Here is a 14,873-nt window from a genome sequence, read left to right on the forward strand (position 1 = left end):
ACATATACAGAACTTTTTGCATTAAAAAACTTGAAAACCAAATAATCTGTACATATACTACAGCAATTAAAGTCTTCATGAATAGAATCTTAAATTTGCAAGTTGATTTAAAATTCATTAAATAAAGCAGCATTAAAATCCAAGAAACAGGGATGAGGATGAAGAGGAAAATAACGCCCACGTAGCCTTTGTGTTATGCCCTTCACATGTATCATTTATGCTCGTTGAACCTTTGCTCTCAGGGTAATCTGAAAAACCTACAAATTCTGAGTTTCTTTCACTTGTCTGAAATAATTCCAACAGGGGCTGCAGTGGTGAGCTACAAGTGCTTCTCTTCTCTTCAGGAACAGACAGTCCATCTGTATGCTTTATACTTAACTCCATGCTCTGTTTCCGGGTTTCTCTTTTATTCCTTCCCAAGTTAGGTTTCACTTTTCTGTGCAGCTTTCCGGATGGTGAACTGCAGGCAGCGCTGGCAGCCAACACATTAAGTTCTTTATTCATAGCAGTATCAGATACCTCAGCCTCCAGAAGGACATTGTGCTGCATTTGTTGATGATTATCACATAAATTGTGACGTTTCTTGACAAACGTAGGATTGGCATCTGTTTTTTTCAAATGCTTTGCTGGTAGAACCACTGCATTATTTAATTTTCGTTTTGGCTGTGTTAGGTTTTTGTCTTTTTCACTAAAGTCTCTAACTTGAGTATGAGAACCTAAAGTACACATGCCTTCCTGAAAACACTGTAAATTCTTCCTATTTGCCTCTGGTTCCAGTATTTCCTTGCTGAATGGCTCGTAAGCTCGAGACAAGTTCTCTGTGTATGCTTTGTTGTCTTTCTGAAGGGGCGGTTGTAAGGTATTTGATGATTCAACAGTCTCTCTCAAGTTTGCAGCCCAGGAGCAACCAGTTTTAATATTTTCATCATTAATTCTGAACTTACTTTTTAGTTCTGAAGGTTGTGATGGGTGACAATAAAGAAGTGAATAGCCAGGTGCAGAAATAGGGGGAGGTGCGGGCACAGAATTTGGTTGTGCTTCTGCAGGCTGGCAATCCAGCTTGAGCACCTGCATTGCCGTATCCTTCCAGGAGTAAGTTTTCAAAGAGATGCATTGCTTTTTCAATCGTTCCTGCAGCTCATCTGGTCTAGTTATCTTTCCAATAATAGGAGAAAAACATCCTGTGCTACATTTTGTCCTACAATGAAATTGTTTAAATATATTAACAAACATAGAAAACCCCATGTATCACAACTCCATATGCAACTGATTCTAGAAAAGCAACTGAACTGACAAAGCAGTTTTTACTTTTGAGAGAAAGATATATTTAGGGTAGCAACACACTATTTCTACAGAAACAGAGTGCCTTATATTTGAATTTGATGTTTTCTTACTGATTCCTATGGCACATAAAATTGTTTTAAAAATACACAAAAGTCTAGTATTTCAGTAAACCTCAATTCACAGAGGTACTAAGAACAGAAGTTAATTAATATAATGCAATTACTATAAATACTCACAAATATTCTATGATATATACACATAAAACTATCACTTGATTTTCTTGAAAGGATTTCAAGTCTAACCACTTTGAGTATTTTGAAATCACAAAAGAAATAAAGGCTTGCCTTCATTAGGCTATCAGTTGTTTGACTCTATTTGCATTTCTCTTGATTTCACTAAGAATATCTTTATTTCTTCAATACTTGTCTTTTTTTAATAAATAAATGAGAATGTTATTTCTTATCTCCTAACTCATTTGCGAAAAATCAGAGCAACCTTGAACTGTATTACTGTTTCAAGTAACAAAGACACTGATACCTACAGTCCAAGGTAAGAAACAAGCCTTTCTCACCCATTCAAGCTCTTGAGCTACAAAGGACAATTTGCTTTCTTTGTCCAGCAAAGAAGTTAGGAGGCATAGAATATAGATAGGAAGTTTTTCCACAGGTAAGGGGATCAGATTGACTGAGGAGAATAACATTTGCTGTTCTTAGGCTACTAAGAATGACAGCAAGCATTCAGAGCAAGATGTCCAGATATCACTGTCATTCTGTCAGCAATATTTAGGTACAATAGGTTTTGCTTTACATAAGCTGAAAGATAGGTAGGACTACTTCTGACAATTCCTTTCAGTCTCATCTTTCTGTGATGCCATTTCCACTTCTGATTTTCTTTTTTTCCCTAATTTCTGCATTATAGAACTGATTTGTCAGGTACAACTGCATTGCAAATTTCCGTGACTTATTTCAGACTGAAAAACATGAATTTACTCTGTTCTATTCAGATCCAGAACTTCAGAATTAAGTATCTTTATGTTCAATGTCTTGACTCACAGACTCTTTAAAAGTCAGAATGTATAACTCACCTTCTTATTTTTGTTGTATCATCTTTGTATGCAACAAACTCATAAACTAACTTTGAGATTATATCATCGACAACTTTATATTGTGTACTTCGTGCAAAATTTTGGTGCCGTTCACTTTCAAGATGCTGCAATTAAAGAAAAAACATGAAACAAATCTAATACTACAGATATGAATATACAAGTCATCAGTATGATATGGAGCAGCAAGTAAATCTCATTAATTTATTACCAGTATCTCTAAGACATGAACTAGTAGTGCCTTCAGCTATCATACACAGAAGCAGCAAACGAGAATTAAAACCTACAAGGGGAAAAAAAATACCTACAGGCTGCTTTTCAGGAGATATATTAGAAAAACATTTTAAAATAAAAAATAGTTAGACACCTCTGTCGATACCACACTTTAGAGATGTGACTCTATCAAAGGATATACTTGACATTTCACATACTGTTTGCAGATCTTCATATTTCTTCCCACAACATTCACAATATCCTCTCTTTTTTTTGTCCTTCTGAGGAAGCTGAGCAGGCATTCCACAGTCCTTGTCACTATTTATTTTGTTTCTGTTAAGAGAATATTAATAAGTCTCAAATATGGAACTGACCTCTCAACTTTCCACTCACAATATGCTCATTCTTATTCACTTAAAAAAAACCCAAACCAAAACAAACCTTTATTTCCCCTTAAGCTATTTACATTGTGTTAGTCAACGCTTAGGAAAAACAAAGAAAAATTATGTATAAATTTCAAAACAAACAAACCACAAAACCAGCAAGACAGGCAGACCCAGTGGAACTGTATGTAAGCATAAAACATACAGGTTTGTACGTCCATACTATGACCACTGACTCAGAATAAACAATTGAAAATTGCTAAACAAATAAAAAATCTCCTTGAAAGATCAAAGAACATATTGAAATCTCTGTGCATAGCTGGTAAAAGCAAAACTAGGGAAAAAAAAAAGAAAAAGGCTTTTAACATCCATTGTCAGTATTTTTGATGCCTAGAAAACACACAGCAAAATCACCTGGCCTAAGAGATGACCTCTTATTCCTTGGGAACAGTAACAGTCATATTTGTTGGTTATAGATAGATTTTGAATATGCTGATCAAATGCCATTTTGTCCTGTTTTTCTAGGTAAAGGCTAAGTGAGAATGTGAGAAAATGAACCTCAAGTTTTTCCTGGAGATTAAAACATGAAGAGGTTTTCAATAACTGCTCCATGACCTTCAGAGTCCTCATCTGGGGAGAGTTACTGTTTGCTGCATTTCACTATTAACCTACCTAAAGTTGATATACCAGCAGTATAGCAAAGTCATCAATCTCTGCTTCCCTTTTACTTTAAAGGAATAGTGCCATCTCCCTGCCTAGCCAAAAATCATCCTGACAGACTTTACCAAGTATCTGCATAGCTGTAAGCTCAGGAGTTTACATCAAAAAACCTGTCTTGAACAATCTCTAGCTTATAAAGCATAGCAATGTGCTGCTCTGCACATTAAGGGTACACTGCTTTCAACAACTGCATTCAATTCACCAGTCTAAACTGGTCTAACACCTGCCCCAGCACTTCTTGGGTTCCCCAGGACAGGCTCCACTCTGTGCTTTTATTGTTATACCAGCCTTCACATCTTCCCTCTTGAAAACAGTAAAAATCACAGAGAACCAGCAAAGCAGGACATAAGCAACAGAATACATCATCTAAAGACTGAATAATATCTGCAGGTCTCACCCAATGCAGAAGTAGAACTGATAATTTTGCTTCAACAAGCTTTCCTCCCAGATGAAACAAGCAAGCATTCCCCTTGCTCTCTCCCGAAGCTGGCATTCCTCACATCTACCTGCTGAAACAATCTCCCACCTAAATATCTCTTTGGTTGTGCCCACTTGAAAGATTAATTAGGAATATTCATTCAAATATAACTCCTGACACTTTTAATACATCATATTCCTTAATTCATATAAGGAGAAACTGCCTTTTTGGGTTTTTCTAACGCTTTGAAAAGAATGGGCCTTTCTAATCCCCTTGGAAGAGACACAGTCAGAAACTGCCTTATTAATACAGCAGTAACCCTTGCAATATATGTTTTTTGCTTTTCATACTGCTAAATTCATTGTAATTAAAAAAAAAAAACAAAACCAAAAACAAAACCAGAAAACCAACATCATGGCAACATAAGCTGAAAACCTCTAGGGCTATAACAATGGTGAAGACTGGACAGAAACTGTGGAGAAGCCATTTTATAAAGAAAAAACATGTATCACACCTAAGTCTTCAGCCCCAAGGACAGAAAAGCAGAAAGTTACTAAATACAGAAAGTTCCACATATAGCAAAGCTACCTTTCACCTAAATATCTTCAGTTTCTCACATGAATCAATTTTAGAAGTGAACAAAATGTGGTAGGTAGAAGAAACTCAAAACAATAGTTTGATACACAAAAAAACAGGTAATTAAGACACTTAAGTAGTTTCAAATCATAAAACTTATTTGCCAGAAGTTTTAACTGCATCTGTAGTGCTCAAGTAGAGCCTGAATGCCAAAATGTATCATATAAACACTTGCTTTAAGAGCAACTGCAATTCTACTGGGCAGCTAGCATCCACTTTTAATCTCTAAAGAGTTGAAGTAGTATCAGCAGTCTAATTCTATAAATTATCAATAATATGCACTCTTTATCAACAATGATTATGCACTATGATTGAGTATCACTGCTTTAAAAAAATTTAACTGCCTACTTTAGCACTATGTGGACAAACACAAAAGTCTCAAGAAATCCACTTCCTCTGAAATACTTACTGAATGGCATCCAAGATGAGGACAAAGAGGAAACCAGTGGCAGAAAGGGAAAAAATATCTTATGCTGACCCACAGTGAAAAGAGAAGGCCGCATTTTTGGATGTATGTATCTGTATGTCCAAAAAAGGACTAAAGACAGGATAAAGAGTAGACAGACAGACACCAACAGTGCAGTAAATACATCAGTTGAGACATGGTTAGCAGTATTAAATGGAACACAAAATTAGATGAGCAATTATTTTAGAACACAATTACTTACAAAATAATTTAGAGAACAGCCCTCTCCTCTACCCACACCTCAATAAAAAGTTTTCAACAAACCTTTGCTTAGAGTGAGTTTGCTTTTGACCAGAAGGATACTTCTTATCCACTTCAAATGGACTATATGGCTTTGGAACACAGTAGTTCAGAAATGGAAAACTGGGTAGTTGCAGATAAAACGGTCGGTACTGGCTGCATTAGACAAACCAAGTGCATCAGAACCATCAGAAATGGAAAAAGATGTTCATAGCACAAATTACATCGGGTCAAAAATCTTGAAAAAGTGTTTGTCTTTTACATATGACACACACAGGATGCTAAGCAGATCAATATCCTAAAATAAGTAATTCATCCGTTCCTATAAACTTGCTACTTTCTTTCAGTTTCCACAGCTGTCTTACACATTCCCTGGTATATGACTTTTGTGCCTATTAATTGTTGTGAGTTGGGTAGCCAATAAACCTAAAAACAATTTGGACAACAGTGCATTTGTGCTCCTGAGAAGTAGCTACAGCAGCTCCTAACATCCAATGCATTAATTTTTACTTAGTTTCATTTTACCATTTCCTTCTTAAAAAAAAAAATAAAAATTGATCAATTCACCATTCAAAATATAAAAACTGACCTTTTCATTTTCCAGAAAGATAGTTTTCCTGCACACTATTGTACTTAGAGAGATATTAGAACTAGCTACCACAGCAATGCTCTAAATATATTAAGAATGTTTAAAATAGGGCATGCTGAAATTCACACACTGAATCATGCAACTGAAATGCTGATGCCAGAGTTCAGTCTGATTTTTTTTCCCCCACATTACTATTATAGGCTACCCAGGCAAAACTAAAGAGCAAGTCTGGAAAACACAACAGGGATAGCTAAGCATCTTGTTCTGCTTCTGAACTGTTACTTATGTTGCATAAACATTTAAAAACATGTCATATAAATATTTAAAAGTGCTTCAGGTGTTTAGTACTCATTACATTCTGAAGTTAAACTCACATATATTTATATACCAATTTCTTGTACTTACAACTGTGTTGGTCCAATTCATTCCACTATCCTCGTGTCCCTCATACCTATTACACCAACTCAGTGTATAACCATGTTTAGATTTTTTTTTTAATTCAGGGAAGTGTCAAAGACATCAGGTCAAAGAATTCAGCACTTATAAACAGTATCATAAAGCAGAAGTTAGTTAGGAACTCAAGGGTGAAAAAAATGCTGTGCAGAACTGCACCTTTTTCACAATTCATTGTTCTGTCAACTTCTGGCAAACAGGCATTTTCTTACACAGCCAGGTTTGATTGAGACCAGAAAGAAGTGAAAATTTTCAAGGCTGAAAGTATCAGATTTCATGCTACTGTGGATAATGAAATCAGATTAATAGCTTGGGATTTTTACTTTTAAAAAGAAATGATTGAACAAGAAGTTAAAGCTAACTTTAAGGAATGATTTTAACTGTAACAACTTCCCTCTCCTTTCATCCAAAGGGTCTTAGCAGGAGATGAATGTTATTGAGTTGGGACAATAGGACTGGAATTCAGTATACTAAGTTTTATTTGCCTTTTGGGCTACAGGATTTAGATCTAAGAAAAGATGTAAAGGTTCAAAGCTTCCAGGTTTCCCTTTCATTCATATGGCTTTTGGCAGAAAGTAGCCCAAAGAACCCACCGTCACGATAAAAAAACTGGAGCTACCTATTAACTTTCCACTTCCATTACCTATTGCAAATATTCCCTACCATACTACTACTGCTCAATCTTACTTGGTAGCTGAACACATTTGTATTTTGTTATAAGAGGACAGTATACGTGGCATCTAAAGTCAGGAAGTTGAAGGAAATTGAGATATAAGGATACACTTGATCAAGCAATTCTGAATTACTCAGTTTGAGAACCACATTATTGAATGCATGAAGAGAACACTTACCGACTTGTATCTTCCACCCTGATAAATGGATTTTTCAGTCTACCTGCTCAAGGGGAGAGAAAACGAAATCAAGAGAAATACTTTTCTTCATTCAGCAAGTTACTGCAGTAGTTGAATAAATTAGCAGACTTTATTTTAGAATTCATTATGTACACGTTTTGACACTCTTGATTTTCACAAAGTTTTTCTACATATTTTTCTTGGACTTATAAATTGGAATATAGCATGACACGACCACATGAGAACTGCAGTACATTTTTAAGCATTCAGAAAACAAGGCAAACCAGAAACTTCTACAATAATTGAAATACTTACTTTTTGACTTTTGAGCAGTAACATGCTTTCCCTATTGAAAAAAGAGAGAAGGTATAAAATCCGTGTGAGTATTATTCTGCACTTCACTTAAAGATCTAGCTGTAGGTAATTTAAGTTATGAGGGTCTCCCTGTGTTAATCATGACTTCATACACACTCATGATGCATTCTGCAGGAAACTAAGCTTATTAGTAATTCAGAAATATGGTAACATGTTTCCAAAAGAAATATTTATTTCTACATCCAAAAAAAAACCCAAAACCCCAACAAAATCAGTGTTCTCCTTCAGATGTTTCAATTTATTTTTCCTAAAACCAAAACTAAACAAAGAAACCTAGAAAGGTAAATTTATACATTAACTCTTTCCTCCCTGAAAATACCTTGCCACAGTTGCAAGTTGATTCTTAAATAGAGACAACATTTTTACAACACTTTATAAATCCTAATTAATTGCAACCTGCAAATGTAAGCTGTAAAATGCCACCAAAACCTGCATATAGCAACATTCTCCAATTAAAACAATTCTTTTCATTTGAATAGATTTACACAGGTTGAGTCTTTGTTTTTAGCAACGAAGATTAAAATTAAACAGAATATTTTGTCTTTAGAAAAAAAGTAATTTCTATATTCAAGCATCAATGGCTAGTTGTAATTGATTCTGGTAAAGGTACAAACTCATTTTATATTACTTGTAAATAAATCCCATCTAGCTATCCGTGGACACACTGATGATTTGGCAGAGGATTAGCCAATATTGCATTCCAAAACAACATAACACTCACTAGGTACTTTCGTTCCATTTCCTTATCAGAGCCCCACGCATGGAATAGACATTTGGACAACTTCAGGTGTTTAATTTAAATTACAGAGCAGCTCCAAGTTTTAATGTCTCATTATATCATACACTAAAAACCTGAGAAATCAGGACATTCACATGCAAAATGCACTTCATTGGCAGAATAGCTTGAGGATGCTTTCTGCTAGTTCTTTACAAAGGAAAAGCTGCAGATTCCTTATAGCAACAGCTTCTCCAGGAAACATTCTATGATTTTTAGAATAGCTCATTAAAAGTAAAGGGTTTCTAATCACTGTGCCACAGGGAAAGTTACAAAAGGCAACTTAATGGCTATTTACATCAATAATTTTTTTATTATTTATTACTTTTGAGGCATGTAGAATGGAAACTTCAGACAGCTCAGCACTTCTGATTCTTAGATATCCTTTGCAAGAGCAAAGGACTACACATTATGGAATCAATGCTACTATGGAAGTCATGTTTTAATAACTCTGAAATATATAGCTAATACTTCATATTTTTCAAAGATGGTTTTTAAATCAATTCAGAAAACATACTGGTCTGTGAAAAACTGAACATGAGCAAGATTTCATTAAAATAAAATATGCAAGCTTCATAGCAAGCAGTATTTAGTATTTTGGTGTTTTCTCAGTTAATGAAACACCAGTTCTCAGTTAATGAAACAAATGGCATTTTCACAAATAGTAAAGAGACACTTACCACATCTTTAAAAGAACTGTCTGCTCTTTTGATTAGATAGAGTTCCCTTTTCTTTTGTTCAATACAATTCTTAACATCTGGTAAAAAGAAGAACTATACTCAGTTTTTTGTATGTCTAATGTAATTGCAATTTTTAATATTTTGAATTCAACAAAAGAATAATTACATGAGTGTTATAAATTCAAGTCAGGCTTCATCTAACAAAAATATTTACCATCAATATGAAGTATCTTCACTCCCCAACTCAAAGCATTGGACAGTATACTACCAGAAGGGATTAAATCCTGCAAACAATAAATTATATTAATAATCTAAAGCAATAAATAGTAGATTATTTAAAATAATTACAAATATATTGCAACATGTAATATGAAAGTTGAGATTAAAATGCAGATGCTTTGCTTCTTGCCAAAAGACTACTGCTCTTCTCAACTGACTTTGCCATCTCTGTTACAGCAATTTACCATCAAAAGAATATATTTACTTTCAGAAAGCCAAAACTGTTCTCTGTTGTCACATTTTATAGTAAGATTTGAACACAGTGAATTGATACGTTTTCCTTAACTTCATGAGCACCTCTCAAATGCTAGTTAGACTAGCAATCTTGACAAATTTTAACACTCGTCATAAGACTCCACAGACTTTTAATTCTTCAGGAAGCATCCGGAAATCGTGATTTGACAGATTATTTAGGACAATCCCTCAACTTCTGCCTGAGCATTCCAAGACTGACTTCTCTCTATGACCACTCTTACTATGGCTTGTTTTCTAGAAAAGCAAACCCAAAGTTTCTGAAGCACGAATTCATTGATTACTTCATATACCTGTTCTTTGATTGCTTTTTCAACCAAGGATTTTCCTCTGCTCATACGCACCTACATTAAAACAGAAACACATTTGTAGCAAGGTGAGACAATTTACATTGCTGTTAACAAATACAGGTTAGTGATGAGAGTCTCCTTTTGTTTACTGTACTGATAACTTTTCAGTAATGTGCATCTTCCTCACAGGGTTACAGTTGATACAGTTTAAGGGAAAAAAACCCCAAAACACCAAACAACTAAAAAACCCAACTAGTAATCATTTTCAGCCAAAACAGAACACTGCGTGGCTGAAGCAGTGTTAGTGCTGGAACAACACAGATGCTGGGAATAAGCAGCCAGTGACACACACCAAATGGTGGGATGATGAGGTTTTATCAGCTGGGGCTTGTGCAAATTAAGTCATAAATATAATCATAGCCTCTGTCTTATCACCTTGTTTTCTATCACCAGCGCTCCTCCTTTAGTACTTTATGCCGCTTATTCCTAATGAGCTGCCTTTGCCTATCCAGGTTATTTACAAAATAAGGCAATCCCACCTATGCAATGCAAAGACTAGCCTCCAGACTGACTCACAGTCATGTTTTTTAATAAGTACCACATACATAGTACAGCTAATTACTTCCAACTGTATTTTGAAGGACATAAGACTTGCCCATGTAAGAAACATCACATAAACCTGCATAAATTCAGATATTAAATTAACAATTTACATGCAATTAACATGATCCTCTAAGAAAGAGCTCAAAGAAGCTTAGTAGTCATAATGTTCAATTTTAATTATTTCTTTGAACTACTATCAAAGAGTGTTTCTGTTGATATCTGCATTAACAACACATCAGTCAGACTTTATTAGGCTGTGTTTCTAAAGAGAGAGGAATCTCTGGATGCCATCACGTGTCTATCCACATTGATCCAGCTGTCAAAGATAATAATGTCAATACAGTAAGTCAGACATACTACCTTAGAATGGACTTTAGTGTACTCTGCTTATTTGCAAAAAAGGTTCCTTTTTAAAATTAGTTTCTGAAACTCTGCTGAATTAGTTTGAGTTAGCTAAATTTAACAAGTTAGCCTGAATAACTTGAAAAGTATATTTGAAAGAAAACCCCTTATTCACTCAAAGAACTGCTGCCATCTTTAGGAAATTAAAGAGAAGGAAAATTCTAAGACCATATCCCATGGGTTGTACCCAATTTGCAATATTATTACTAAGAAACTTACTGTATCTACCAACTTAAATGAACTTCCATCACGTTGATCTTTTCGGTTGCTAGGATGAGGTGAACCACTTCCTCCAATACATGCAGATTCTGGGCTAGGAACAGGAGAAATCTGGCCAAGAGTTCGTGCAAATTTTGCCTCCTTTTTATTAGTCACCAGATAGTTGATATCCTTACTAAGGAAACTCTCCACCCTCTAAATATAGAGATATAAAACAAGTAACCATTTCAGGACATAGGATCAGTACCTCAAATTTTACATTGCATACTTAAAAGAAAAGTGATAAAACTTCTAGAATAACTAAGTACAAAAACATTGAATTAAAAAGAAGATATTTTCTAAATGTAAAAATTGAGTTGCACTAGCATCTTACCAGTCACAAATTATAAGTTCGGTTTCTTAATTTTGTAATCTTTATCAAAAGAGCCTTGCAATGTTTTAGTTACTATCATTTTTGGACTATCTAGTTGTAATACGTTCCAAATAAAAAAATTCAAACACTGTATTGAGGAATAACAGAATAATTCAAGGAAAACCACTGTCTACATAATTTTATGTAACAGAAATTACACAGAAATGTTCAGTTAAACTTAAAGGCAAGTGCATGCAAATGTATTTTAGTCTGCAAGAAGCTATAAATTTACTGAGTTCAGAACCAGCAGAGAAATTAAAATTTCAGGAGAGTTACCATGTTTCACACCTATAGTATTCATGACACTTCTCAAAAAGGTAAAGTCTTTAGTAGATTCATATTCTCATACTCAGCAATATAAATATGCAGTTACCCTATGCTTGTTCTCTTCCATTTTGCTCCTTCAGTCTTTCATTGCTAACTACTGTGTGATGATCAGCTATTTGCCTTGTTATTTCTTGTCAGCTTATGTAGCTTAATGTATTTTCCTCTCTTCAAGTCATCAGCTTGGAAAGCACAAATCACACAGGCAGCAAGCTTGAAACTGTGCCCTTCAATGCTGCTCTACGCACCTTTTACAGAAACAGGATACTGAGAGGCACTTCTGAGTGCACTCCACACAAGTAACAACAAAACATGTGGTAATTGATCTTGAGGGTGTTAGACCACCTCAGACTGAGGCATTTACTCCTCAGAATAAGCCAGAAAAACTTCCTTTCCAGTCTGTGATTTGTAACCTTACTTTTCACATGTGAACTCCTAAAATTCTCTTTCAGAAAGACAAAAGACAGGGTGCGCTTATTTGACGTAAACATAAAATGATGCATTTAATTTGAAACCATGTTATTGCTATTCCTTACTGCTCCTGTGATTTCAGACAGCACCTTGATTTACAAGCATCAATTTCATAAAGCTGCTCAGTGTTCCTCTGAGGTCAAAGAAGTATTGCTAAAGCAGCATTCAAAATAGCTAGCAATTTAAGCAGATCCCTTCTGCCTCTGTGCTTAAAGGGTGTTGAATTCTCTAACGGCCAAGTTTTCTCTACATCAATTCAAATATTCAACTTTAAAGTGAACCAAGCAACTGCTTGTGTTACTATCATATCCTGTACTTGCTTGTATCGAAGTTTCTTCCATACAGAAGAGAGAATTAGGAAAAAAAATTAGTAAGATGCTTATAAAATTTATTATTTAAATGAGAGTATTCAAAAATACTCATTAACATACCCTGTGCAAAAAGTACTCGGTGAAGTTACTGACTTACAGTAAGCATATGCAAAACTCTTCCTTTAATTTCTTTCAGGTTCAGTTGAACAACATTAGTTGTAACATGTAAAAATGTCAATGTAGTCAGAAGCAGCAGAAAAAAAATCACCTCAAACAATGAAACTTAATAAACTCGGATAAAATTTTAAGCCAAGTGAATTATCAATTGAATACAAACCTTATTAATAAACACTTTTGTTACAATCAGTGAAGCAGCTTCTCTCAAAAAAACACTAAATAATTTAATGATAAGATCATTGTTTGTATTAAACATTAAGACAAACATAGAAAAATAAAATCCCCTGACAGATAAAGTAAAAATAACACCAAACATTACTTATAAAGTACAAATAACATAAAGAACATGAAAGAAACATTCCACATGTGCAGATTTCCTTCTAGATTCATACAGGTCTCTATTATAAACTTACCCCTCCCAGCTCTTTGAGGTCCTTTCCTAATTTTTCAGAGATCACATTTGATGGGATATCGAGGTAAAACACCTTCCCGGTTAGTGGCTTATATTTAAGTTTCTCTGGTTTTCCTATATCTTTTTTCACATTCTTGAGAGAAGATCTTATCTTTTCTGGTTTTGCTTGTATTCCATCTGCTGGAAAAAAAAAGGCAATTTAAACAGAAGTTGGTTTTTTTTTTTAGGAAAACTGCTAAGTTATGGCAATAGACATGGCAAGCTTCCACAGAATCATACAACGGGGCTTGGACTGGAAGGGACCTTAGAGATCATCTAGTTTCAATCCCCCACCATAGACAGGGACACCTTCCATGAGACCAGTTGCTTAAAGCCCTATCCAGCCTGGACTTTAACAGGACTTTTAAAAAACAGCTATTATGTTAAACATGTCAAAACCCAAACATTAATAAAAATACCTCATATGGCCCTTAAAAGTTTCTCCTTAAAATATTATCCTATAATGAACTTTTAATTTCAGTTGCCATACAATACTATCAATTTCCTCACCAGTTTGGCAAGTATTTGCTACCAAGACAATGAGGGCTGCTAAAGGAAGTGAGCAGGCCTCTTCTGGACACAAAAAGTCCCTCTGTAAAGTATTCTCTCTGTCCCTGAAACACTCTCAGATAGAAGAGGGAGCAAAACCAGCACTCGTGCTGCAAGATTCTTTGCTTATGAACACACTAAGTGGGGCAGGAACAGCAGTCAGCTTCGTAGAACCTAGAAGACAAAAACACCTAGAGAAACAGGAAAATGGGGAGGCATAAGCTGGTGTAAGTGATCCAGAATACAAAAGGAAAAAACGGACTATACGCAGGCGTGCAAGTGAAATTCTGTAGATGACCAGGGCAGTTCAAAAATTAACACATTAAACACTATTAACACTGGAGCACGCATTTTAAACTTCCCGGGGATGATCAGAAGTTCGGAGCGGCTCAGCAGGCCTGCAATAACAATGAGAAGCCTCTCCCGCAAAGCGGCCGCGCTCTCGCACCGCGGGCCCAGGGAGCCTCTCATCCCCCGACACCAGCAAAGACCCGCCCGGAGGGGCGGCTAGCACGGCAGCGGCCCGGCCATTTCCCAGACACCCCACGGCCTCCCTGCCCCACGATTATCTTGTAAAAGAGAACGAGTCAGCGCCACGCTTTTCCGTTTAACTCCCCAAACCACGACAAAGCCGAAGGCGGGAAGGCCGTCCCGGCCCCAGGCCGCGGCTGAACGGACCCTGCTGGCGCTGGGAGAGGCCTGAGACCCCCCCGGCCGCCCCCAGACCCCGCCGCTTACGGGGACGAGCTGCTTTGTCAGCGGCCTCGGCAGCGCTCGGCTTCATCTTCCCGCTGAGTCACATCCTCCCCTGCCCCGCGGCCGTCGCCACCTGCGAGTCAGCGCGGGCTGCCCGGACCCCCCTCACCGCCCTTCCCGCCTCCGCCAGGCCCGGAGCCCGCCGCCGCCGCCGCCAACGGCCGGGCCGGGGCGGAGCGAGGGGAGGGAGGA

General features: G+C 36.4%; 1 protein-coding gene across 3 annotated transcripts; it reads right to left on the minus strand.

The window, feature by feature from the left end:
- Positions 1–3: 3 nt before the first annotated feature.
- On the minus strand, positions 4–14,810 carry DBF4 (DBF4 zinc finger). 3 transcript variants are annotated; one of them, XM_018075849.2, is made up of 12 exons: positions 14,664–14,810; positions 13,339–13,514; positions 11,231–11,425; positions 10,010–10,060; positions 9,400–9,469; positions 9,186–9,262; positions 7,671–7,701; positions 7,356–7,401; positions 5,487–5,618; positions 2,818–2,932; positions 2,369–2,493; positions 4–1,198 (listed from the first exon to the last, which is right to left on the minus strand). In XM_018075849.2, the coding sequence occupies exons 1-12, from the start codon at positions 14,707–14,709 to the stop codon at positions 133–135; spliced, it is 2,130 nt and encodes a 709-aa protein (XP_017931338.1). In that variant the 5' UTR covers positions 14,710–14,810; the 3' UTR covers positions 4–132. The 3 variants fall into 3 exon arrangements, with proteins under 3 accessions (XP_017931338.1, XP_017931337.1, XP_017931336.1); XM_018075848.2 differs by having other exon boundaries at positions 7,356–7,398; positions 13,339–13,517; XM_018075847.2 differs by having other exon boundaries at positions 13,339–13,517.
- Positions 14,811–14,873: the final 63 nt, after the last annotated feature.

This window comes from Manacus vitellinus, unplaced genomic scaffold (genome assembly GCF_001715985.3).
Source record: "Manacus vitellinus isolate BGI_N305 unplaced genomic scaffold, ASM171598v3 scaffold_3_pilon, whole genome shotgun sequence".
Lineage (NCBI taxonomy): Eukaryota > Metazoa > Chordata > Aves > Passeriformes > Pipridae > Manacus > Manacus vitellinus.

Excerpts from the sequence above, each read along its gene's own strand:
- DBF4 (XM_018075847.2), bottom strand. The coding sequence starts at position 14,709 with ATGAAGCCGAGCGCTGCCGAGGCCGCTGACAAAGCAGCTCGTCCCC. Across the intron at positions 10,061-11,230 it reads CATTTAAGTTGGTAGATACA|GTGCGTATGAGCAGAGGAAA; the intron begins GTAAGTTTCTTA and ends GTTTTAATGTAG. Across the intron at positions 7,702-9,185 it reads ACAGTTCTTTTAAAGATGTG|GGAAAGCATGTTACTGCTCA; the intron begins GTAAGTGTCTCT and ends TTTTTTCAATAG.